General features: G+C 39.8%; 3 protein-coding genes across 3 annotated transcripts in view; 2 read left to right on the top strand and 1 right to left on the bottom strand.

Moving 5' to 3' along the window:
* The window catches only part of LOC6564161 (RYamide receptor), a 60,879-nt gene that overhangs the window by 17,606 nt on the left and 17,631 nt on the right, over positions 1-25,642 (bottom strand). Inside the window, exons 2-4 of the mRNA XM_032737615.1 lie at positions 15,838-16,696; positions 14,340-14,456; positions 12,311-12,509 (exon numbers count right to left, since the gene is read on the bottom strand). Of these exons, the coding sequence (XP_032593506.1) occupies positions 12,311-12,509; positions 14,340-14,456; positions 15,838-16,490 (969 nt within the window). The 5' untranslated portion in view covers positions 16,491-16,696. The remainder of the gene's footprint in view (positions 1-12,310; positions 12,510-14,339; positions 14,457-15,837; positions 16,697-25,642) is intronic.
* Positions 22,561-23,911, top strand: LOC6564166 (pancreatic triacylglycerol lipase). Its single transcript, XM_001989699.2, has 3 exons — positions 22,561-22,749; positions 22,818-23,085; positions 23,151-23,911. Exons 1-3 carry the CDS (start codon positions 22,710-22,712, stop codon positions 23,866-23,868), a joined length of 1,026 nt encoding a protein of 341 aa, XP_001989735.1. The 5' UTR covers positions 22,561-22,709; the 3' UTR covers positions 23,869-23,911.
* LOC6563837 (phospholipase A1) lies at positions 24,364-25,556 on the top strand. Its single transcript, XM_001989700.2, has 2 exons — positions 24,364-24,475; positions 24,538-25,556. Exons 1-2 carry the CDS (start codon positions 24,397-24,399, stop codon positions 25,515-25,517), a joined length of 1,059 nt encoding a protein of 352 aa, XP_001989736.2. The 5' UTR covers positions 24,364-24,396; the 3' UTR covers positions 25,518-25,556.

The raw sequence follows: 25,642 nt of genomic DNA, 5'->3' as shown, positions 1-25,642 counted from the left end.
TATCTAACAACACATCTAACAATTTTTGCTTGTTTTTTTTATATATAAATCGTAAAAGTTCACGTAATGAGCTCGTAAAAGTCAACGACAGCAGACGCTGTCAAGCAAAGAAGCACTACTCCAACGATTTTTGAATGACAAATGGCACTGAAATGTCCTTGCTAATGGCATGCGAAATTAAAGGAGAAACACGTTAGAAGGGACGCAATAGAGAAAATTACGACAGTGAAGTTTTGTAAACATATTTTACTATTACTATTATGAAATATTCTAATTATTATATTCTCAGTATTGTTTCGAAAAATTTCGATTGTTTGTAGATTATTACAAATTATTCTGACTTATTTCAAAAGACAGAAAGGCAATTTTTATTTTTATTTTAAAGCTCAGCTGTTGCCTCTGTTGACTCTTCTTGAATTGGCTTTATTTTCCTGACCTTATTTGCATTTGAATCGATGGCAGTTGCAACTGCAACCGGCAGCTTTGCCTGCCTTGGGCTGGGTTTCCTCAGCTTGCCAGTTGCTCGGATTTCATTTGTCAAAATAGTATTGCGCTTAAGGGCGAAATATTATTTTATTTCTATTGTCGTGCGATTCGTGTTGCAGTGTTCAGATTGTCTTGCCTCTGGGAATTTTAAATATGTATGTTTCACAGCTGTTGCTCTTGCACTCAGTCGGCGCCAGTCAACCTACCAACCATCCACAGCCTGCAAACAGCAGTGAATAATAAAAGTCGAAGCTAAAGTGAAATCGCGGATTTGAATATGTATGTGTGTGTTTGAATGCTTAAAAATAGTTGAAGTCGTATTATTCGTATTTACTGTGGGAATGCAAAGAGATGGAGCAAAAGTCCATGAGATCGCGGTCACTGTGGCTTTTTGTGTTTTTGGGATCAAATGTGAAACTCTGAAACACAAAATTATATATTGTATGAAGTGGCCTTATCACTTTTGAAATACAGATTTAACTATATGGATTAATAGAAAGATATCATCAAAAAGGCATTGCTTGTCCAAATCGGTTGAGTCTAAATAAAGTTATGATTGCCGAAAGTTTTGCCATAAATTTCAAATGAAAATATTGTTTTTCTATTTAAGTGCAGTAAATATATAAATCTTGTTATAAATTATAATTTCCAATTGGGCAATCGCAGCATCAAAGGGCATTATTCAACCATCAAATAACTGTGGTATTATTTTCGCATTTCCTGGGCTCATTTCTTTGAAATTATCTGGTAATTTTTGAGGTGTTTCAACGCTTGCACGTGCCCAAGCGCACAGATTGTCCACATTCAACGGCAGCACCAACAATGGCAACAACATTAACCAAAAAAAAAAAAAAAAACGTAAAAAAATCGACAACATTTGCATATCTGACGAAACAACTTGTCAAGACAACATCAACAACATCAATTCCTCCCCCTGCATCTGCCACAGCCGAACAGCCCGCATCCCTGAGCCATTTGACGCGTTGTGAATATTTCGTGCAATTTGGAGAACTGACAAGTAAAGAAGATAATGCAAATGGTCATTAGACACAATGTCTCTGACCCACTGATTGCAGCAGCATCGACTGACTGCCTGCCTACCTACAACGCTGACGCTCCCCCTTCCCCTTGTTGACTAGCCATTATGTAAGCATCTGTTTGTGCAAATCGAGTGGCTAGAAGAAACCACAATTATTTACATAAATGGCGCTTGAAAAATGCGTGTCGCGTCCACTGCGAAAATGCCTCTTACTTCTTGTATTTGTTGGTCAACGCCAATTTGTATCTTTATCTGGACATCTGTTTATTTTCTCTCGTTAGAGCAGCACGTTCTAGATGTCGGTTTCAATAATCAGCCCAATCGTAAACGTTTCCTAAGTGACCATTGCCAGTACTTAGTTGTTGTGGAGATAACTGTTTAATTTATTTTAGAGCCTTGGAGCAACAGCATTGCTTCTCATATTTAGTTCTGGTAAAGCCCTCAAGAAAAAGTCCTTTTATTTCAATTGGTTCGAGGACCTTGTAATTGAATTTGTTAAGCGAAATACAGAAATACATACAATACATATATATATATTGGCATGGGAGCCAAATTTAATTAAGAGTCTTGACGAATCTGGACAAATAGCACAACAATAACTGAAATGGAAGTCAAGCCAAGGGCAAATTTAATAAATAAATATAATTTAAAAAGCAGTCCTACAACATGCACTTATTATTTGACTTTAGTTTTAACACTTTTGGCTCAAATGAAGCGACACAAGGTGTGGGCAAAGCAACAATCAAAAACAGGCTACCAGAAGATTGATTGAGCATAAAACGAGCTTAAAGGGCCAACTGAATGGAAAGCAAAACCATTAACCAGGACAGATGGAAGCCAAGGCCACTTGGGACTTACTTAAAAGTTGGCAGACAAAACAAAAAGAAAAACAGAAAAAGAGAAAGAGAAAGAAAAATCAACCCAAAATATTAAAGTTATTGAATTTAATTAAGGCAACGTAAATAAAACTGAAAGTCAAAGAATGTGAGCCGAACTGACAGGTTGTAAACCGCAACCGTAACCAAAAACCGAAAATCTCTGCCCATCAAGTTATTACACAACATTTGCAGAATGCAAATGAAAGATGGTCCAAGTGTGCCAAAAAACCGAAAAAAAAAACAAAAAAAAAACATAAATAAATATTCGTATCTGTTCGACATGGCGATAATCAATGCGATTTATGGCGTCTACAAAACGCGTGGCAAACACGACATATGGATGCCAGTGCACGGGGCAGCCAGAGACAAAGATGCGCCCGCTTGCCTGTCCGACTGCAACCCGTTGCACGTCCCCCTCCCTCGCACGTACAATCCCTGATTAGGTAAGAGAGCGCTGGCTTTGCGCAAATTGAGCCAAAGATAAATGGCCATTCGACGGGACCGAATTGAGATTCCCACCACAACGAAAAAAAAAAAAACAACAAAAAAAAAAACAAAAACTGAACCGAACATGGCTAAGAAACTTTCGCTTTTCATCTGCGCAAATGCAGAGGAGTAGACGCTGCGGCAAGCTTAACTGTTGTCCAAAAAATTAATTTAAATGTTCGGCACAGGATCCGCTGTCGACTGCAACCAGAGTCAAATGAGTTGCGGTGCTGCTTTGACAGCCGTTTGCGATTTATGCCCAACACTTAGCCATGCCTGTCAATTGAGATGCATCTGGCATGGAAAATGTTATTGCCAAAGTTTCGTATTGAGTTCATAAAACGAATTTTAACTGCCGCCACAGGACCTATGACCAGAGCAGAAGAGCAGAGCAGAAAAGCAGAGCAGAAGAGCTGAGCAGAAGAGCTGAGCAGACCAGGTGAAAAGTGATTTTTGATGTTTGATTTTTGTATTTTGCATTTCGATTTGTATGCAAAAGTGCACATTGTCGTTGCTCTTACGCTGTCGTTATTATTGCTGTTGTTGTCATCGCTTGGCCAACAGCAACTGCTTCAATTGGTAGCATAAATATTAATGAGCAAACGTGTTTGAGTTGTGGTAACTGCTGTCGGCACGACTAAATGAATACGGCCCCAAACTATTATGCACGAGGGTCGCATCTGGACTTTTGTGTATATCACTGAATTGATTGACAATTGCGCCTTATCGAAATTACTTCATTGAGAGGCCGGAAAAGCGCTGTTAAATTGACTGTCAAAGGAAATGATCAAGTCATGACACTGCCGAAAGTTATATGGCATTTCAGCTGTGGCAACAATGTGGCAAGGTCGCATCTGTCAATCGGATGCTGCAAATTATTTTGCGTGCTGAGTTAGCAAAACACTTTCAAACATTTTGCATGCTTTTCTTTTTTCTATTTATATAAGTGTTTAGTTATTGATAGCTCAGGTTACGCCTCTGTCGGCTCACACGCACCTGGCTCACGGCTTGATTAGAGTCGTTGCATTGCAATTATGAAAATGGTGTGTGGCATGAAAAGGTCAGTGGTTAAACAGGTTTTCTTTGCTATCGCAAATTTGGACAATGTTGATGTAGTTAAGCCCCCATTCCGTCACCGCATCTCTAAACTCGTACAGCAAATAAAACTAAAACTCTAACCGCATGCGGTTGCCTCAACTAGTCGAGCAGCCAGCACCAACACTTTTAACCTTGTAGGCCTTGCCACAGTTGCATGAAACAGCAACAACATCAGTAACCAGAGCTACAAACAGCCCGCTTGGCAGGCCAAGGCGAAGGAAGACGCATGGAGGGCTCTTGACGCTTGGCGTGGCTGTTAACCTTTCCAGAGACGCCTGCATAACTTGCCAGGAAATGCACAAATCAAGCACGAGCCTCAAGGCAATACCGATTCGAAGTAAATTCAACTTGCCAACGATAAAACACATGCATTTCTTTACCATTGATTTCACATATTACGTTATTGCACAGACTTGCCAATAAAGTAGAGAAAATAACCATTTTTATTGGCAATCAAACTATAAAAGATCTCGTCTCAGATGTTGAATACCTAATTTTAATAAAATTATAAGCCTTTAAGTGCTGGGTTTGAACATATCACAATCTTTAGATCAGCAATGGAATTTTAAATGGTTTAGATTTATTGTGATATTAAAAATTCTGCCACAGCAAAGTACCTTCAAATACCATTATATATAGAGGAAGGCAGAAAACAATAAGTAAAATAAATTCTTAAAAACTACTATAAAATCATAGTAAATTATTGTTACTTGAAGTAATTGCACTATTTTAAAAACAAATAGAAACAGCACAAGGGTAAAATCAATGATTCTTCTGTTGAACTCCATTACTCTCTCTTAAGAAAGCCACATAAAAATATATACTTAAGAATGTACCATAATTAAAAGTAAGTGCACTCAGAAGCGAAAAGATAAAAGAATGTTTACAAACATTGAGGTATCGATTACATCGGCTTCGATTGCTTTCCTCAACAAAGTAATTTCGAAAGATGATAGATAGAATAAATTGCATGGCAAGGTATGCCCAAGAAATGACAATAAGAAAAATTAACAGCAAAACTAACCTTTCAGATACATTTAGCAGATGACCTGATTTGATTGCTTTCAGGTGGATTTGCGGCTTGCGGTTCGCATTGGTTTCGCATGCATGTGGCATGTGCTGCACTCTGAAGCTTCATCGAGATTTCCGCAATGAACAAAGATTGCGAGTGGGTTTACTCTTGAGTCACATACACACAAAATGTACCCATGGATGCGTGGTCAGTGACATATCAACTTATGCAATTTGCTGTGGAATTACTTAGTTTTTACACGCTTATGCTAAATGCTTGGTTTGTCAAACCATTTATATTACATGCTCTAATTGGCTGCTACCACGAACGCATCATTAAATTGGCCTGGCCAGCTGCTGCGTTAGCCATCCTGTTGTACACCTTGCTAACAAGTGCGCTGCTTCGGCTGCAACACCTGTAATCCATCGTGCAACTCATTAAGACAATTGCTCACAATTTAATTATACTGACTGCAGGTTTGCAGACAAGTTAGCATCGGCAATCACCATGTGCTCGAAGAAGTGCCTTTGGGGGATGCATACGTATACCCATAACACCTATGAGACTTTACTCTTTGCTTTTCGTATGCATGGCCACTGTGCACAAAAATGTCGAAGTCGCATTATATTTCTTTAAAATGTCATAAATTACATATGTTAACTGGCAACAATTCAACATTCATTTTTCTTCAGCACGCCCTGCTTATAATTTAGAATCAATATTAATAATTCTTGTCAAAACAAATGCTCTTAAGTCAATACAAATACAATCGTTACAATCGCTATATAAGGAATATATATTTCATTTACACTCGTTGGGGTTTCTTCTCGGCAGGCGCTGCAGAAGTTATTTTCGGCTTGATATTTTTCAACTGTTTGTTTTTCCCCATCTTGCACAAGCTTTAGCCAAGCTGGTGTGCCTTACATTGTTATATAGCTACTATATATATTTTACTGTGTAAATTATTGCCAGTTTAACTCATTGTTTGGTCAGGTATGTTGCCGTTTTGTTAGCTTCGGTGCACAGATGTCCGGGAGTTCAATAGATATACGACATCGCCCTAATATCTCCATAAAACGTGCCAGCAATAATGGTATCATAAAAACGACAAAGATGCTAACTGACACTGCATGTTCCTGTGGAAACCACTTGAGGCTACAGCATTTCAAGTACAGCTCTTGGACACACACTCTGTGCAAAAAGGTACGGCATTAAAATGGCAATGATACCATCATATTATTTCCGTCTAGAGAGCAACTGGCAAAACACAGAGCTGGATTAAGCGATGTGCGAATTAATGTTGTAAAAAGTGCAAACTGAAGCGTCACTGGGATCCGCAAAGTCGAGAGCATAATTTATGCTCTTATTTACAAGACGAAAAATTACTTTTGCCATTTTGCCATTTGCTGGAAAAATAGCGTGGTGGCATCATTTTGGCTTTAGCTCGACCAGTCTCTAATGCAGTTCATTTCGGTTGCCACAAATCCCAGTGCCACACGGCACAAAAGTGACTCTGCCGCCATTAGATGCACGTCCACAAATCATTTTGCAGTGACGCGTCGCAACGGTTGAGTTGGGATAATGCAGCAGAAGTCGGATCTGCATTTGGCTCTGGGAAGGGATGGGCGACGTAACAAGTGTTGGCATTTAAGTGCAGAAGGCAATTGTGGGGATAACACAGCTGGGCAGACAAAATCGAAAAGTCAACACATGAAGATAAAATTTGCATGTGTGTGCGTGTGTGAGCCTTTAATTATATTACGACACTTTACAGCTAAAGATTTATGCCGCAATTACCGCAAGTGTAAACTAATTACGGGTTTCGAGTGGTTACAGCTAAAATACAGCCAACAAACAACAAAATGAATTCAAGTGAGCGTTAACTTACAACCGATGTTGCTAGCTCTGCTGCTACTGCAACATGACTAAAACCAACACTTCTTCTTCTTCTTCAACACACACTGTCACATACACACACACACACACACACACACACACATACACATACTGCCTTGTGTCAGTTATAAGCTAGCTTATCATTTCGAAAATAAAAGTTGCACAAATGCTAGCTCTCTGCCTGCATGCGGTTGTAAGTAGATATTAAAGTATACTAAAATTATTCTTGCAAGAGAATGAATCAAAATTCACGTCTAGTTTCCCCTTTTAAACATGTTTGGGTATTTTCAATTTAAAAATGACAACGATTCGGTAGCCTTTTGTTCATTTAATGGTGCTGTTAACATTTCGATTACAACGATTTCGACTCGTCTTGGCGGCAGTTTTTGTCAATGTATTTCTTTCTCTCTTTCTTCTCCTTGTTGTCATGCTATTTGTGGAGCTGGCTGCCACAAGGATAGAGGTGTGTTGCAACAAAATGATTTCTAGATTAAAGCGACAACAGCTGAAAGTCTTGGCGTTTGCTAACCAAAACAATGATAATGTGCTTTTTATTAAATTGATTGTGTTTTACTTAATCGTTTTCAATTATTTTCATATAATTACTATGTGGCCCAAGACCAGTGGCTATTGAAATTGCATACTCAAGCTTGATGAGAAGATCTGTAAACTGTTCATCATTACGAACGCATAGACTTCAAGCTGAGCTGTTTAGTGCGCCACTGACCCGAATTTGGCCTGAGTAACAATTCGAGATCTCAACTACAAGTCCAAAAACCTTTCACTTTTCGTTGTAGAATAAACTTGTTCGTGCCGCCAAACAAAGAGGCAAGATTTTTCTTTATGTAATACAAACAACAACAACAACAGAAACAACAACAGAAACAGCAACAGCAATAATAACAGCAATAACAACAGCTGAAATGGGCAGATGCAACAACAAATGCACAGACAGCTGACAGGTAGATGTAGCCACCGAAGTCGCCGCTGTCGACTCTGTCATCTCTCAGGAACTACTCCTTTATTGCAATGAAGCAAGTCATGCTGCATGCATCTTGAATGAGGCAGTGATGCAGTGCAGAGCATTTTTGCAACAATTACATACATATACACTGAGTATATTGATATCTGCCAGATACCCAGCTGGTGTATGACTTAAGACACTATTTAGTTAAGGGCCCATTAATGACCTAATTTATGACCCAAATTTCATAGGCAACCCAGCGGGTTAATTCTATTTATTTAGGCCACAACAAAAGGTTAATCGTTAACCGATAGCTGGATAGGTGATTAATTATAATTATTCATAATTAATGTACGCATGTCCAAATAAATATATACAGAAATAGTCCAATTTGGGTATTAAGGAATTCAATGATTATAAAATTCTACTGTATACTTAAATTAAAGTGCATGTAAATGTGATATGCAACATATATTGATATTCATTACAAAAACTACATTATAGTTAAGTTTCATTTCATAAAAAAAAACCCGTGACAATAAAAATTAAGTTATTAATAAAGTTTGTCAAAAATATCCATTTGCAAGCTAAAATGTATTCTCAGAAATACAGAGATGCACGTCAATTCAAGCGTAATTGACACTTAAATGTAATAATTATGATTGTAAATTAAATTTGAATTTAATTACAATATAGTTGTGAGGTAATAAAGGATTATTGTTATTATTGTATCGTGTGCATCGACGGACATGATTAAAAAACAAAATGGAATTTGCATATATTCTCATGCTGATGAATTTAGCTTGGTAGATTTGATATCCTTATTCAAATAAATATTCAACTACTCAACATCATTTGACAACGTGTCCAATGTTACAAAATATAATAAGTAAAATGTGCTTTAAGTTATTGAACGACTCAGCTCATCAAAATTTAACTTACTTTAAATATATATCTGCACATGTACTCATAAATGTATAAGTAAATAAGAAAACTGCTTAATCGCCCTGAGTACCAACAACTTTGCACATCGCTGCAAATGCATATCAATGGCTTTGCACATCGCTCAGATTGTCAGCTGCAAATGCATTCAATGGTTTATTTCAGTGCATAAAATCGCTGGTTACTTTCAACAAGATTAATGGCTGTAATATATTGAAGTCAGAGTACAGCTATGCAATGTTGTTTGTTATTTGCACAACTTTACCTTTGACAATTTCGCTCAAACAAATTGCTGTGAAATCAATCAGCCAAAGTCCAAAAATTGTTTACCAAAAAGTTCTGTCGAAGTCACCAGCAAAGCGAATCAACAGCAATAAACACAAATTTGCAGACATTCAGTTAAATACAGATAAAATAGTTGGAGCTTCGATGGAGGCTGCAGCTAATTGCCGACTGTGTAACTAATGTCAATTATCTGTTTGCTACCACTGCGATATCTTTTAATTTGCCACCAAACGCACAAAACACGCGAATCATGTGCATGTGCTTGTGTGTATGTGTTTGTGTGTATGTGTGTGTGTGTGTGTGTGTGTGTGTGTGTCTGTATTGTGTTGTGTTGTTTTATGTGTGGGTGTGGATGCGGGTAGTCAGCGGCCAAGCCTGGGAATCCTCTCACTTTTTTTCTCAACGACTCGCCATTGTGTGTGTATGTGCAATGATGATGAAGATGATGCGACTTGCGACTTGTGAGTGCAACAACAGCGACCAGCGACAGCTGCCGCTGGCCTCCCCACTGCCCTAGCCCCCTTCTTCAGTCCATTGAATCGGTGCCCAGCTGCTTGCTTGCTTGATTGTTGGCTGGCTGGGTGCCTGGCTGGCTGGATATGACACAGATTACGTAAGATGAAATTAACATTTTAACACAATTCAACTGAAGTCTCCACGTTGCAGCAGAAGAAAGAAATTGCAGCCACGTGAAATGCAAAAAATAAAAATAAATAATAATAAAAAAACAGAAGAAAAAGTAGAAGAGGTGGAGGAAGAAGCGAGAAAGAAGAAGACAAAGACGATGCATAAAATGGGGAAGCCGGTTGCCGTGTCTGTTTTTGGCATTTTACCATGCCTGGCGGCTCATCAGTCTTTGTTGTGGCGTGGTCAGTGAACGCCCAGCAACAACACCTAGGATCAGGGGCTTACCAACTGGCACACACACACACACAAACACACACATGCATTCAGACTGCAGCCGGTTGTACCTCTTGCAGTCAATTATGTAATTAACGATTCACATTCGAATAAGTCCCAATTGAAGAGAGATGAGGCAAATTTCTAATGCGTCCGCGTTGACGGTGAATTGACCAAACGAAAACTTCACATGCCTATGAGCATTGGGATTTCTTTATTTTTGATTTATTATTTTAATATTTTGTTGACTCTCAACAGTGGCGCGTCATTGCCGTAAGTCGTCAATTTAATGATTCCATTTAGTTGATTGTGTTTATTGCAGTCTGTGATTTGCAATATTACAGCAATAAATTGGTAAAAGGATTAAATAAGCTCATAAGCATATAATCTATACAAGCTTACTAAAACACTTGATGCTTTAGTGAATATATCCACAAATTACGTATACGCCACGTGTATTAACCCAAAATGTCAATTCAGTCGAAATAATAGATGAAAGTGTTTAATTTATATCAGCTTTTAGCATCGATGTCGATTGCGCTGATGCTCAGTCTGTTAATTGCCATCGTCCACTTAATTATCGTTATGGTGAACATGATTATCGCGTTGTGATGTTGTGGTCGTAATTTGCTAATCATTTCAGCTGCCCCTTGGTCAGCGACTTGAGCCGATCAACTAGGAAGACATTGTCAACTGTGGATAGACAGACAGTCATGAGAAAATGCCAAAAATCTACAATGATGCCTACATATTTGGCGCTTCAAAGGATGGTCCGATATTGACCAACAACAAGAGTTAACAGCAGCGAAAAAGTGAATGGCAGATGCCCTGGGCTCGAATTGGGCAACATCCATGAGGCAGCAACAGTGGGCGCAACGTCCGCCATTGTATTGAGGGAATCTGTCGCTACTATCGGCATTTCTTTTCATATGGTGCTCAATCAGCCGTTGTGTATACATGCCTGACTGGCTACGAAATATGGTGGACATAATTGCTAGCCATCCCAAGACCAAAAAAAAAAGAGAAAAAATAATAATAAAAAGTAACTGATGTGCGCCACGATTGACATGGCTTAATTAAGCACTTGGCAAATTTTAATTAAAGTCTGGCAATTATTTTGACCAAATACCAATTTTGGGCAACTGTCTGACTATTTCTTCATATTGGCCAGGTGCGTTGATGATGTGCACAGGTCACAGTTAGTTCGATTAATAAATTTGTACTCGAACTGGCTTGCTTTCACGGACAGACGGAACGTCCTCATCTATGGAAATTCCACAATTCAATTGGCTATACAGCGATAAGGCCCGTTTAACAACTGGTTACGTGGTCGATTGGTCGGTCGGTTGGTTTTAAAGCGCACCCGCAATGCTGCTGCGCCTGCTGTGTGACCCAAACACTTCCTGGAAATCGCTGAAACTGATCACTTTCGCGACGTCGCCACAAAGGTGGCATCTTTAGACACAATTGCCAGTTAGCTAGTGGCTGATAGGCAACTCACGTACTGGGCAACGAGCTGCAGACGCTGCATGCATAAATCTTTTTCCATTTATTTATTTATTTAAAATATACACATATTGTATAAATGTAACCAGTTGCTTGGGTCGCCTGCTTGACTGCTGCGACTCTAAGGCTTTAAATGCGATTTGTAATGCTGACAAGCTTCACCTCCACTTAAATTGTAACCCCTAAAAAAAAAATAACAAAATCCCAGACGAGCACATGTCTGGGTTGCGCCTTCTTTGAGTTGAACTCCCATCCAGGATACAATTGGCAAGCAATCGACTTAATGCATTGACTTGTGCCTAAGCAATGGCATTTAATGAAATTAAATTCCAATTGTCAGTTTCAGCATTTAAATATGTCAGCATTAACCTTTGCAGCAGACTTGTTAAGCAATTCGCCCATCAAATTCGTTCGTTTTCTGACAATTCGTTTAAAAATGCACAATATCTGGGATATTCAGAGAGCAAGAGTTTGAAAATATTTTGAATTTAAATGAAATACTCGTTGCTAAAGCAAATGCAAATATGTAGAAAATTGCTAAAGCAAGTGGGCAGCAATTGTTTATCAATGGCACTGAGGCATTGGCCCGGAAGGTGCCTAACCGTCTGGGCTGGGGTGGGTTGGTGTGGTGGTGTAAGAGGCATGGATATGCTAAATATTTGAAGCAAATTCTGCATGGGCCCTGAAAGGATTCTGAGTGGGCATTTGCATTTGCCATTTAGTTAATACAATTTTTGACAGCGTTCTGGCATCAAAACCATTTCTGCACAAATTAGTTTTTGTGGTCGCTATCTGAAAAGTGGCTAAATCTGACTTACCTTGCGCTTGGAGCGCGCCATGCGCTGGTCTCTCGAGTTCTCCGCCTCGCCCGGCGGCCTCTTGCCCCAGACGGCGATGGCGATGCGCGTGTAGGTGAATATGAGCACCAGCAGTGGCAAGATGAACTGCAGCGTGAACAGCGCCAGCGTGTAGTAGTAATCCTGCTCACCCGAGGGCCAAACCTCTCGGCAAATGTATCTGATGGTCCGCACAGTCAGCAGCATGCCAGGATCAAAATGTTGTTGTGGGTCATGCAAAAACACACAGATGGCATTAATACAATGGAAAGCAGCTGGGTTGGGGGACGAGCAAGCTGTCAAATGCATGCAACCACATACAGCCATACCACTACTCACACACACACACACACACACACACACACACACACACACACACACACACACACACACATCCTAGCACATTAAACTTTCGGGTTAAACAAAGCTGTGCACTCTGGTGAAAAGATATAATTTTGCTGCTTTTTATATACATATTTTATTCTCATTTCATATATTAAAACTTTTAAACTCATACATGTTAGTATTTTTACTTATCTAATACTTAATTATTTCTTATTAACACTTATGCACTTTTCTTTCTTTTTTAGCCCACAGTGCACTGCCAGCACTTGCCTGGATAGTGAGGGTCCACTTAGTGAAAGCTTCTTTGGCCACATGACCACATGTTGTGGTAATTAGGCACGTTCTTTTAAAGCACATGCCGGCTGCATCTCAAAAATGACAACGTGCCACACATTTTCGCATTTTGTATCTAATAACGGCAATTGAACACGAAATGAGCTTTACTTGCCATTGAATTGACAACTCGGAATTGGCCAAATTAAGGATGATATTGGAATGGTACACTTAAAGCTGTTACGGCCATTTAGGGCATTGCTTTTGTACCGTGTTCTATTTGCATCTCACTCGACAGCGTGCCACAAGCTGCAGAAAGTTGCCCTTCACTATTGATTCAATGTAAACTTAGCTTATTGTGACCAGCATTTGATGCGATCTGAAATGCAAATAGCTCGCTATAACCAACAAATAATCAATTTCGAATTGATTAAAGAGGAATTGCCGACTAGGAGATACCCTATACTCAGTTTATTATATCTTGATAGAGTATGCAAAATATAAGATACTAAATCTACTGACCCTAACCTATACTGGCCCTCATCTGTCCTAGCCACATCTGAACTATTCAGCAAATTATCCTTCTAATCTTTTTTTGCATTATTGAAATATGTTTTTGCTTTTCACTAGGCCTAACTTGCGATTGCACAGTTTAACCACGTGTCTGCACATATATACAGTGTGCAATATTATGGATTGTAATATTTTTGTGCCAAATGGGATAACCATAGCATAGAAAAGAGATCATAGAAATCAATTTAGTTAGATAGAGATTCGAATATAGTCGAAATCATCTTTTTATGGCATATGTTATATTATATAAATTATATTTAAAGTTTTGTGTCTCTATGTATTCCAGTCTCTGAGATTGTGGAGCTTATACAGTAGGTCAAATAGACGTACATGGTCAAATAGACGAAAGGTCCAGATTTTGTATAAATGGTCGAAGGGGACTTTTTCCTGCATCTGACATGCATTTCATCATATCCCATTTACACATTTTGAATGAGAACAGGATATAAATAGTCTGAAAGTGTTTACTTTCTGGCTATCGATTTCAGGAATGTTGTTCCAAGCACTCGAGATGCATGCCACCACTGTTATGTTTGGAGGTTCTGGGTCATGTTTTCTCGGAAACACTCACGAACTGTAAGTTACTTGAATGTGACCACATTTCCGCTCAAGTGCCACTCCACTGCCAGACAATGCCATTTTTAATGCTACCCTCGAAGCACGCACGCACGCACACACACACACACACACACACACACACACACACACACACACACGCACACACACACAGACACACACGCACATATATACGCACACACAATAATGATAGTGTAATACTTGTCAGGGATATTGTTAGACTCCCAATGGGTTTTGTACTTACTTCTCGCACTTCTCGTGCCATATCGAGCCGGGCACCACGAGGCGGGAGACGACCGGTATAGGAAATGCAGTCGCCAGAGCAATAAACCAAACGCCAGCTATAATAAATTTAGCATAGCTGCCAAATAAAGCCAAAAGAAAAAGAGTTGTGTTAATTGCCTATTGTATGCAAAGGTCAAATTAACATTGAGCTGACGCACGAACATTGCGCATACGCATAGTGTGCCAGCAATATCAGTTTGTCCATGAATTACAGCCAGGCTGTATAATTATAAACCTTATTTATTTAATGACTCACAAATATTTGCACATGCCACGAAAGTCTCGCTCCTTAGCGCTCACACCCACTCATTGATAGGGCGTGACATAAATGCTCCCCCCTCCCCCCGCCTCCACCCCTCCCACAACAACTACATTCCCGTACATACATAGTTAACCGCCATTTAGCAGAGGAAAAGCGAGTAGCTAAAGTCAGTTAGCTATCTGGCTGCACAGCTCGAGAACTGTTAAGTGAGGAGAAGTGTGTTTCTGTATCCTGTTACAAAGCAAATTGACGTTCAATGGCAGCTAGTGCGGGTCGCGGACTTGCAGGATTTGCAGCAGATGCCCGCCCGATACCGTCCTTGGGTCTTGGGTTACTGTTTAAACCAATTAACACAACGCAGCCGCAGGCGTGAGAAGCGTTGCGTGTTCGAGTCCCTCGGGTGTGCCGCCCTGTATTTTTTTGGTCAAGTGGGACTGTGTAGCTGGCATCCAAAATGAGGCCTAAAGCTGCCCAGCCCAAAAGCGTCAAGCAATGCAAATACGCCAGCGGCCACTTAACGGCGCCATGGCACGTCTCTCAACAACAACTTGGCGAGCTGCCGACGGGCTTTCAATTAGATTTTATGCGACTTCAATTAACTTGAATGCTAATACCCAGCTTTGCATATTTGACGGAAGCTCAACAAAGAAGAGGATGACGCTTGTAATCTTCAAAGTATCTGCTGGCATTAGTTTAGTGACACTCACAAAAAAAAACTTGCCCTAAATTTTACAAATTCGGCATCATATTTTCGCGTATCATCTCACATTATTACTATTCCCGAAAGTAAATTTCTAAAGACCATATATCACCATAGATCATATAATAAATAGCTAAAGGATAATTCAAAATCCGAGCTAATAAATTTCATTACTTTTCTTTTATATTTCTAAAAAGAAATAACATAATACTTTTGAGATCGATTTGGTAGTCGATTATTTCTAAAATAAAGAAAACCTTTGTTGTTATTAGTGCGATTTTCATTTTCTAAAATTTAGGTCAATGTTTTCTCTTGAGTGTATCCATCAGTCCAAGGCCTACCCAAAATACAATTGCAATTCTGAACAGTAAGAATAAAGAATTTAATCTGGTAATAAGCAATAATCATTGCTTGTATTTGATTTGTGTAAGTACGTATACTAAAAATCAACTGAATACCTCAAAGTATCGTTACAATTTTGGGTCGGCTACTTACCGCTTTGTGATGCGGGGCCGCAGTGGCCACATTATGGCTATATATCGATCAATACTGATGGCCACCAAAGTGTAGGCGCTGACCAGAACGGAAACCACTTGCGAATAGTTGACAAAGTGGCAGAGGACAATGCCAAATGGCCAGTAGTTAAGGATATATTGCGAGATGAACGAGGATGGCACACAGAACAAAGACATGAGAATGTCGCCAAGCGCCAAATTGGCTATAAAATAGTTGGTAACGGTTCGCATGCGTGGCGTGGACTGTACAATGTAGCAAACGATGCCGTTGCCCAGCAGAGCAAAGATGAAGATGGGTATGTAGAGCAGGTAGACGACGCTCTTGAAGTAAACGCTGGACCACAGATCATCTGAATGCGATTCCACATCAGTGCAGCTGAAGTTCAGCAAGACCGTCACATTGAAGCGTTCCATGGTGGGTGATGATGTTGTTGTGTATGCGGCATCCTCATCAGGCATTGGTAGCTCCGTGGAGCTGCCATTGTACATTAGCGAGGCAGTCGCATCTTGGTAGTCATCCTCATTGCGCAGCAATGGATCCTGTGCCGCTATGTAATACAATCGTTCGTCGTTCAACATGGAGCGCTCAAAGTCCATGCCACGCCTGTGCCAAGTCAGGCTGCCAAAGTCCATTTTGTGGCTCAAATTTTGGTAAGCAAAGTTTGTTGGCTTAATTGCAGGTTTTTCACTTGAAACCTAATCTCAGAATACTTTGCCTAAAGCAAATGTTAATTGCAGCCTCATTATAACTCCTACGCAGCTAAACACAGCTCTCGTTGTTGGTTTCTGCTGTAATTATTCGATTTGAATTATTTTCCACTGTAAAGACCTGCCTGTGCCTGTAAATAGAAGGAAATGAAATTGGTTAGTCTCTTAAATAGCACAAAAGATTGTAGCAAGTATTAAATAATCTACAGTCAGCTTTGGTGTTTATTATCTATGCAGAATGCATAAAAAGTATCTCTGGGGATTTCCCAGAAATGGAAAATTTGTATGTTAACAACTAAAAATTTAAATGCGATTTAGCCAAGAATGAATGATCCACTACTCTCGAGCTTAGTGAGTAGGTTAAGTCTTAGGTCATTGCGGTTGGTTATATTAAAGCTATATTTAGAAAGAAAAAAAATGTATTTATTTATTTTCATTTAATGCGATAGAAAAATAAACTGTTGTATACTTTTAAGCTTATGATACTAAACAAATTTCCTGTTTATTTCAATGCGCACAGGAGAGCGATTTTTCATTTGAGTAAAACCAATAAATTTAGCTTTAAGCTTGCGTTATGTACTTATGTAAGACTTTAATAAAATTAAAGTGCAAAATTGAATTTAATTTTCAAATTGAAAAACTGTTGCATTATTTCGGGCGAAACTGGTATAAGAGTCGCTTATAAATGAGAAACTCAATGAATGAAATGCGCCAATTACTTTGGTAAAGTTAAAAATGTGTATGACATGCCAAAGGAAAAACTGAATGTCAGTGAAATCAGAGAATAAACAGAGTAAGCACACAAATATATTTGGAAAGGAGACCAAAAAAAAACCTACAAAACGCTTGAGGGAATGGATGTGATTCTAATGACAAATGTGTTGAACACAGTAGAATTTTATGTTATACTGAACAATGCATAACAAATATAAAAAATAAAAAAAAACGAAAGCCTTTGACATAGGAGACAAAAAGGAAAAGTATTTGAAATTATTTGTTCAATTTAGCAGATGTTTGCGGAAAAAAAATATATAAAATGAGCAATATTTCTGAATGTTGATTTGGAGCAGGCAGGCAGAGGATGATTTGGCTTTTAAGTAAATGCAGGCAATTGAAATGGTTGATGGTTTTGCTTGGCTCTTAGGCTTACTTTATGTATTCACCCGTACATCATCGTATATTGAAGCATTGCATTAAATAAATTAAAATGATAAGATTTACGTACGCGAACAATTAAAGCTTGGCAACAAAGTACAATTGCTAAAGATAACATGTGGCTCTCATCGCTAGGGGAATTGTGCTCTGCATGTGAAAAGAAGTAATTTCAACTTTTACTGACGCTCCGCATTTAATGTGCCGCTAAATAAACTCTGACACTGACTGAGACAACGCCTCCAGTGCCAGCCACACACCCTGTGCGGCTTTTCGTATGTGGACGCTCGCTGTAAAAGCCGGATAAGGATATCAAGCAAGTAAATTGCTTATCTCAGCACAATAATGAGGCACTTGCTGAGGTTCATTCCAAAACTGGGCGAATGTTTCGTGGTGTGTGGGTGTGTTTGCGTGTGTGTGTGTGTGTGTGTTTTTGCGTGTGTGCATGACATGTGTGTGTATTAGTCATTGCTATGACGCAGAGACTCCATATGGCTTTCTTCCTGTTGTTGCTGTACTTTATCAATTATCTGCCCCCAAATACCTAAATCTCTGCAAAGCTTCATAAAATTTCACCAGACGATTGCGTGCTTAAGGATATTTTATTGGTATTTTTTCCAGACATGCAAGACGGAGAAAAATAAATGAATACGCCTAATTCTTATTTAAAAAAAAAAATAAATGTGTATATGTGTATGTCTATCGAATTTCTCGCATGGAAAGTCTATTAATTTTTAATTTAAATGTCGACACAAGGTGCACAGCATTCGCATGTAAATGAACATAAACAGGAATCCCATGACAAGCAAAAAAAAAAATAAAAATTGAAAAATAAATAAAATAATATATTAAAAAGCGGGTGAGTTGTGAAAATGATGTGGCATGTTTGAAGGGTATCGTTGATTTGATTTTGACTGACAGAATGATCTATGTCCTTTTCTCAACATGAAGAACACGTTTCAATTAAATTTCAAGGAATGCTTGCAAATATTTAAGCATGACGAAAATCTAATGCTCATACAGACATACATATTTGCATGTTAATGGTAATAACTAACATGGCAGAGAAAATCTCAAATATTTCCTTACGGGTGTGGGGAAAAATGCGTCATCAAATTCGAAATGAATGCAGAAGGCGCTACGCGTCTCAAGTATAAATTCCCAGCTTTTAAAATAAAACATGGAACAAGAAAAAACAAAAAAAATGTAAAATGGCAAACTGAGGGAGATAATCACGTGCCAAAAATGAAATCATAGCACGTTGTTCAGCCAAGGGCTGAGGCTTGAAAACGGTGGCTAACGAATTTTACTTATTGTAAGTAATATATTTACATAGACAGTTTTTTGTTGTGACTAAAAACGTGTCGGCAAATCAGATTTGATCGGCTTAGTTGCATGTGAATTCGTTTAGCGCGCTTTTAGGCTGAGCGTTTAAATGAAAAAGCAGAAAAAGCAGAAAAAGCAGAAAAAGCAGACAAGAGCAGAGACGACCCAAAATCAGGTACTACGCACATAAATTCAATTTAGTGACGGGCGCCACACACAAACAATATGACTGTAAAGAAAAACGCATAAAGCGAATGTACAGCAGTAAATCTTCAAAGAGAGCTGGCTAATATTTTCAAATTTGCTTTGTACTGAACGATTTTTGTTTGGATTACGGCGGTCGTTTCATGTCCGGCTGCAACAACTTCAGAGCACGGCACATTGCTGGAAGCAATCAACAGTATTCAGACAATCGCAAACAATGCGAAATGCATCCGGGCCAGCTTACGGCTAAGGGCCAACATAGTCAAAACAGTTTAGACAACTGAATGGAAAGCAAGCATTTGGTGTTTTCAAATTGGTTTTAAAACCACCACAAAGTAAACCAAGAAGAAGAAGAAGGTCCCTGAAGTCGCAGTTGCTGAGACAAATATTTTTCCATCTGTGGCTTCTCTGGTTGTGTTTGTTAGTAGTCAGTAGCTGTGAGTCGTGTCGCTAACCGCATGTCGCTGTTTTGGTTATAGCTTCTAGTATGCTTCCCATTAACTGACATGCGGTTACTTTCTGTGGAGTGCTTGTAATTATAATTAATGAGTTATGTCAAGTGAACATCGCTGACAAAGCCAAGACAAAAAGCAAAAGTAAGGTTGCTAGTTCCATGCGCGTAGCCCGGAATTAAAACTCAAACTATATCATTTTTATGTACATTTATTCAGCAAGAAACTCTTTTGACTCAAAACCGCATCCAAATTTTCTTCTTAATTACAAGTTTCGTTATTGTCCTTATTTTTCGCTTCGCTGTCCAATAACATTTAAATAAATAACTAAATAAAGGAAAAAAAATACATATTTGTAAACTAAATTTTTTAATTAATGCTCTCTGAATTTTTAATGAAACATTATTTGCTGTATTTGCTTTGGGGTGCTATAAAAATTGAATGTGTGTGAAAAGTGTATAAATTTGTGAGAACTTAAGTTCTGATGATGTACTTTGCAAATGATATCTTGGCCATCCCTACTTATTTGTTGCCGCCTACGCCCATGCAATCGTATTCACTGTCACTTGTGGACGGGGGCGTGAACTTGTTGTGCCTGATGGCATACGCTAGTTTGTCCCATTTGACTAATACATAAATAGGAAACTAATATCACCAGCCACTCAGCAGGAGCCACCCTTCATTTGGGCTAATTATGCAAGCTTGAAATGACAGACATATTTATACATAAATATATTTACTGTGACTGTGTGTTCATTTGGGTATAACTCATTGTCCTCCTCCTTGGGTTCACAAAGCACGCCTTAAGGCGCAGACTTGGTTACCGTGTTTGTTGTTTTTTCATTGACTAGGAAATATTATTTTTGGCAAGCCCATTTAGCCACGTATGAATTGGACAAATACTCTAAGCTCGCTTTAGCATCACGTAATCCGTGGGAGCTGCAATTTATTTGCCGATAAGGCTGATTTATGTGCACCGCAGATTTTCACAGTTTGCGTTGGCTTTAGAAAATGCAAAATTGAATTTTATTTGTGTTCCGAAGCTCAAATGTGGTCAGACCAAGATTGCGTTTTGTAAGGACTTTTAAGCTAAATGTGATTTAGCGACTTAAATCGTTTGGAAACGGTTTGGGTTGCTGGTGTTTTTTTCTTCTCTTTTTTTTTGACCCTGCTGCTATCAAATATAATTCTGACATCAATGCTCAAATTCCACGTAATAAATTAATAAAAGGAATACATTTGACTTGTGTTGGGTGTATATAAAATTCAAACTGCCGCTACCCCCTACCACGTTGTCGATTAATTTGGTTAATCAAATGGGGAAAAGGCGGTGGTAAAATCGCTTGGCAGGCTGCCACATTTTTACCCTTTTGAAATGTGACACTTTTAAAAATGCGATTAATTTGAATTTCATTTGAGCATTCCACCCGACTGGTTTTCTTCTGCAGCTGCCATTTTTGCTGCCACTGTTGCAAATTTCAACAATGACAACCCCATAAAATATTCAACATAATTAAGCAGAGAGCCCTTCAGCCATGCGGCTGACCACCTGCGATCCTCATGAGCGACTACATGCAGGTCAGTGCACATATTTTAATTAAGTAATATTTTTAATGGTGAATGGTAAATGATGCGCAACAATAGGTGAAAATTCAAGCGGAAATGAGTTCATTTAATGATTGATGCATGCAGAGCCATAATATTTGATGGACTCCCTGCTTTCGCTTATATTACATGCACTGGTTACAATTTTAATTAATCAAGACATATATATATTTTACAATATGTACTATGTAATTCAGGTAGAGCTGAATCGCAATCGATGCTTCCTTAATTAATTTCCCTGATACACAGAGACTTATATTCTTGACTTTTTAATCCCTATCTTATACAGATGGACTAACTTTGAGAATGATCAAAAATATTGGCAATTTATAACGGATGTGGATACTACTTTTTCAGATGATTTTTGCATAAATCTGACTTCTGGTTGCTTGGTCGGCTCGGTCGCCAGTCAGGGAAAGTAGAAACGAGAAATCAATCAGGTATTGATGATGAATCGTGTTATTTAACAGATTGTTCGAATAGTTCGACAATTTTAGCAACTCAGCCAATTTATGGAATCAGCGAGAGCCAATTAACATAAACAGGATAATCAACTTAGAGGGCATGGGAAACTCATTAGCGGCATAATGCAATGCCTGATCTGATATCCACGATATAGGAAAAGGGGTTCTGAGGATGGTAATGGAGAATATGTGTTAGTTCGCAAACTATCATTGTTAGCTGATTTTTGCTGGATCAGCCGAGCAATTGTTAACCGTTTTCATTGACACTGACTGCAAGTTGAAAACAACTTGAATAATGTTGTATTACTTTAAAGCTAACCAGCTATTACCTATTACCTCACCCTATTAGTATGAGAACCCACTTACACACTGAAGTGATCAGTGTAAATTCAAGGGTGTCGATCAATTACATTTACTAAATGCTTATAACAGAGATTATGGGTATTAACCATGGACTGAAAACAAGTGTAATCGGTATTGATATGACAGCCAGTTTAAAGTCGTAAGCGAGCCATGTAAGTTGCTAACACTGATAAGGCACAATCCGCACTTTGGCAACTGTTTGCGTCAATTCACATTGTATTGTTGTGCACACACACACACACACACACACATATATATATGATATGTACGATAGTTAAGCTATAAATAAAAACACTTAGCCATAGCTGCTTAAGTGCTATATTATGCATATATTCTAATCAGTCTGGGGCACTTGAATATGTATTGTCTGCTTTCGTTATTTGGAATATCAATTAAAATATATAAATAAAGAAACCAGCTGAGCAATTTAAGGCATATCAGATACTAATTAAGACCCCTAAGCCAGTTATCGAAACCAATACCCTGATTAGACCGTCTGACATGCGATAACTTCCTTGGCGTGCCCTATAAAAGAGCACTGTTTACCAAAATTCTCTATCAGTCTGAAGATCCCCAATATGAAGACTATTTTGCTTTTGGCATTCTGTGCGCTAGCGGGTAAATACAAGCATTATATACCTTAGAATATCATGATATATATTCTTGGAACTGTAAACCATCGACAGCTTCGGCCTACGCTTTGGAGGAGTCGGAACGTGTGAATGGAGAGAACGGTTGGTATGTACCACAGCAGGATGGCTCCTTCGAGTGGATCGACATGGACGAGGCAGAGGAATGGCTGGACAATCAGGAGATGCTCGAGAGTCGTGCACTCAGCACCAGCCCTGTTAAGTTCTATCTGTTCACTCAATCGAATCCCAAAAAGGGCCAAAAGATCACGGCCACCAGCAAGTCCATCGCTAGCTCCAACTTCAATCCTGCTCACCCCACCAGGTTAGACTTATATTTACATATATTCTTTCACTTTTTCCATCACTGAACGTCACCACTGCTTGCAGATTTGTCATCCACGGCTGGACTCAGAACTACAAGGCGGGCATGAACAAGGACATTTGTGCCGCCTGGCTGAGCCAAGGTGACTACAACGTTATTATCGTTGACTGGGCTCGTGCTCGCTCCGTGGACTATGCATCTTCTGTTGTCGCTGTGCCCAAGGTCGGCAAGAAGGTCGCCAGCATGGTGAACTTCCTCGTTTCCAACAGTGGCATGTCTCTCAACGATCTGTACGTCATTGGTCACAGCCTGGGCGCTCATGTGGCCGGCTATACTGGCAAGAACACCAATGGACAGGTGCATACCATTATTGGTCTGGACCCCGCCCTGCCCCTGTTCAACTACAACAAGCCCAACAAGCGTCTCAGCTCCACCGATGCCTGGTATGTCGAGTCCATCCAAACCAATGGCGGCGGTCTAGGTTTCCTCAAGCCAATCGGCAAGGGCGCCTTCTACCCCAACGGCGGTAAGTCCCAACCTGGCTGCCCATTGGATGTTACTGGTGCCTGCTCTCATGCTCGCTCGTGCACCTACTATGCCGAGGCTGTGTCCCAGGATAACTTCGGTACCATGAAGTGCGGAGACTACGAGGCAGCAGTCGCCAAGGAGTGTGGCAGCACCTACAGCAGTGTTCGTATGGGTGCCGACACCAATGCCTACATGGTCGAGGGTGACTTCTATGTGCCCGTCAACAGCAAGGCTCCATTCGGCAATATCAACTAAGCAATTGTGTCACAATAAACATGTTTCTAAAAAAAAACGATAATAGCCCATGGTTTGCACAGCATTGCAGTAGGAAGTACATTGTTGTTTGTGTTTCCTAATCTTGGGGGGTAATCTGATTAATCTAGCTGCGCTCATAGCTCTAATCATAAAGCTGAATGTCAAACCTTGAAAAGCTAATCCGCCAATCAATATCAATGACCACTTATTATTTATGGCAGGCAAAATAGTTGTCATCTTAACTATCGCTTAAATCAGAGTACTATAAAAATTTTAATTTATGTCTTCAGCATAACTTCTAGACGTTCCTCGGGCAGTTCATAAATCAGCATGATAGTACAATTATATTTCATTTGATAGCCAATTCTATCAGTATTATTGTCAAAAAGAAATGCAAACACCGGATATTTTAATCAAGGCAGTCGACTTTATCTAGCAAATTTTAATCAAGTTTCAAGTGCTTATAATGCGGGGTCGATAATTTGTTACAATTTTATATTATCTGTCCTATAAAAGGGTCTGAATTGTATGCCATATATCAATTGTTCTTCTGATTCCAACATGAGAGCAGCTATAATACTTGGACTAGTCGCGCTTCTATCCGCAGGTAACCAATCTTGTTAGCCCCAAAGTCTTCATAGACTAAGCAGGACTCTGACATCTTTTCAGTTAGCGCCCTTCCAGTCGATGATCGCGTTAACGGCGAGAATGGCTGGTACATTCCCCAATCAGACGGCTCCTTCGTGTGGATGGATATGGACGAGGCCGAAGATATGTTGTCGAAGCACGAAGAGTTGGAGGGACGCATCAGCACCAACGCTGTGAACTTCTACCTTTACACAAAGTCCAATCCCACCAGTGGACAGGCAATTTCGGCGTCAGGCTCATCCGTTGCCAATTCACACTTCAACAAGAACAATCCCACACGTTTTGTTATTCACGGCTGGACACAGAGTCAGTCGGATCCGATGAACACTCAAATTACCAAGGCATGGCTGTCCAAAGGAAACTACAACGTCATCGTTGTTGACTGGGCTCGTGCACGTTCCGTGGACTATGCCTCTTCCGTAGTGGCTGTGCCCGGCGCTGGTGCTAAGGTCGGACAAATGGTCAAGTATCTGGAGAGCAGTCACGGTATGTCTCTGAGCACTCTGTATGTCATTGGACACAGTTTGGGTGCCCATGTTGCGGGTTACACTGGCAAGACCGTTGGTGAAGGTCGCATCCACACCATTATTGGCTTGGATCCTGCTCTGCCTCTGTTCAGCTATGACAAGCCCACCAAGCGTTTGTGCTCCGGCGATGCTTTCTATGTCGAATCCATTCAGACCAACGGCGGCAAGCTGGGTTTCCTCAAGCCAATCGGTAAGGGTGCCTTCTACCCCAACGGCGGCAAGTCTCAGCCCGGATGCGGAGTAGATGCCACTGGCTCCTGCTCCCACGGCCGCTCTGTGACCTACTATGTTGAGGCTGTCACCGAGGACAACTTCGGCACCATCAAGTGCGGAAACTATGAGGCAGCAGTCGCCAAGGATTGTGGCAGCACCTACAGCAGTGTTCGTCTGGGAGCTGATTCTAACGCCTACATGGTCGCCGGCGATTTCTACGTGCCTGTGAACAGCAAGGCTCCATACGGCAATATTCACTAATTACCGTTACAGCAATAAACGCATTTATTTGAAAAACAAGTCTTCCTGGGCATTGGCTTATTTTAGTTAAATGTGGACTGTGAGGAATGTTGTCCAAAATCTGTCGCTGCTATCCAAAAGTAAAA

Source organism: Drosophila grimshawi, unplaced genomic scaffold (genome assembly GCF_018153295.1).
Source record: "Drosophila grimshawi isolate 15287-2541.00 unplaced genomic scaffold, ASM1815329v1 contig_311, whole genome shotgun sequence".
Lineage (NCBI taxonomy): Eukaryota > Metazoa > Arthropoda > Insecta > Diptera > Drosophilidae > Drosophila > Drosophila grimshawi.
Note: the sequence above shows the minus strand (reverse complement) of the source record. Positions and strands in the feature narration are given on the sequence as shown.

What these genes read in the sequence shown, in the direction of transcription:
- LOC6564166 (XM_001989699.2), top strand. Translation starts at nt 22,710, where the DNA reads ATGAAGACTATTTTGCTTTTGGCATTCTGTGCGCTAGCGG. An exon ending in GGCATTCTGTGCGCTAGCGG is followed by an intron (nt 22,750 to 22,817) that starts GTAAATACAAGC and finishes AACCATCGACAG; the next exon opens with CTTCGGCCTACGCTTTGGAG. An exon ending in AATCCTGCTCACCCCACCAG is followed by an intron (nt 23,086 to 23,150) that starts GTTAGACTTATA and finishes CACTGCTTGCAG; the next exon opens with ATTTGTCATCCACGGCTGGA.
- LOC6563837 (XM_001989700.2), top strand. Translation starts at nt 24,397, where the DNA reads ATGCCATATATCAATTGTTCTTCTGATTCCAACATGAGAGCAGCTATA. An exon ending in AGTCGCGCTTCTATCCGCAG is followed by an intron (nt 24,476 to 24,537) that starts GTAACCAATCTT and finishes ACATCTTTTCAG; the next exon opens with TTAGCGCCCTTCCAGTCGAT.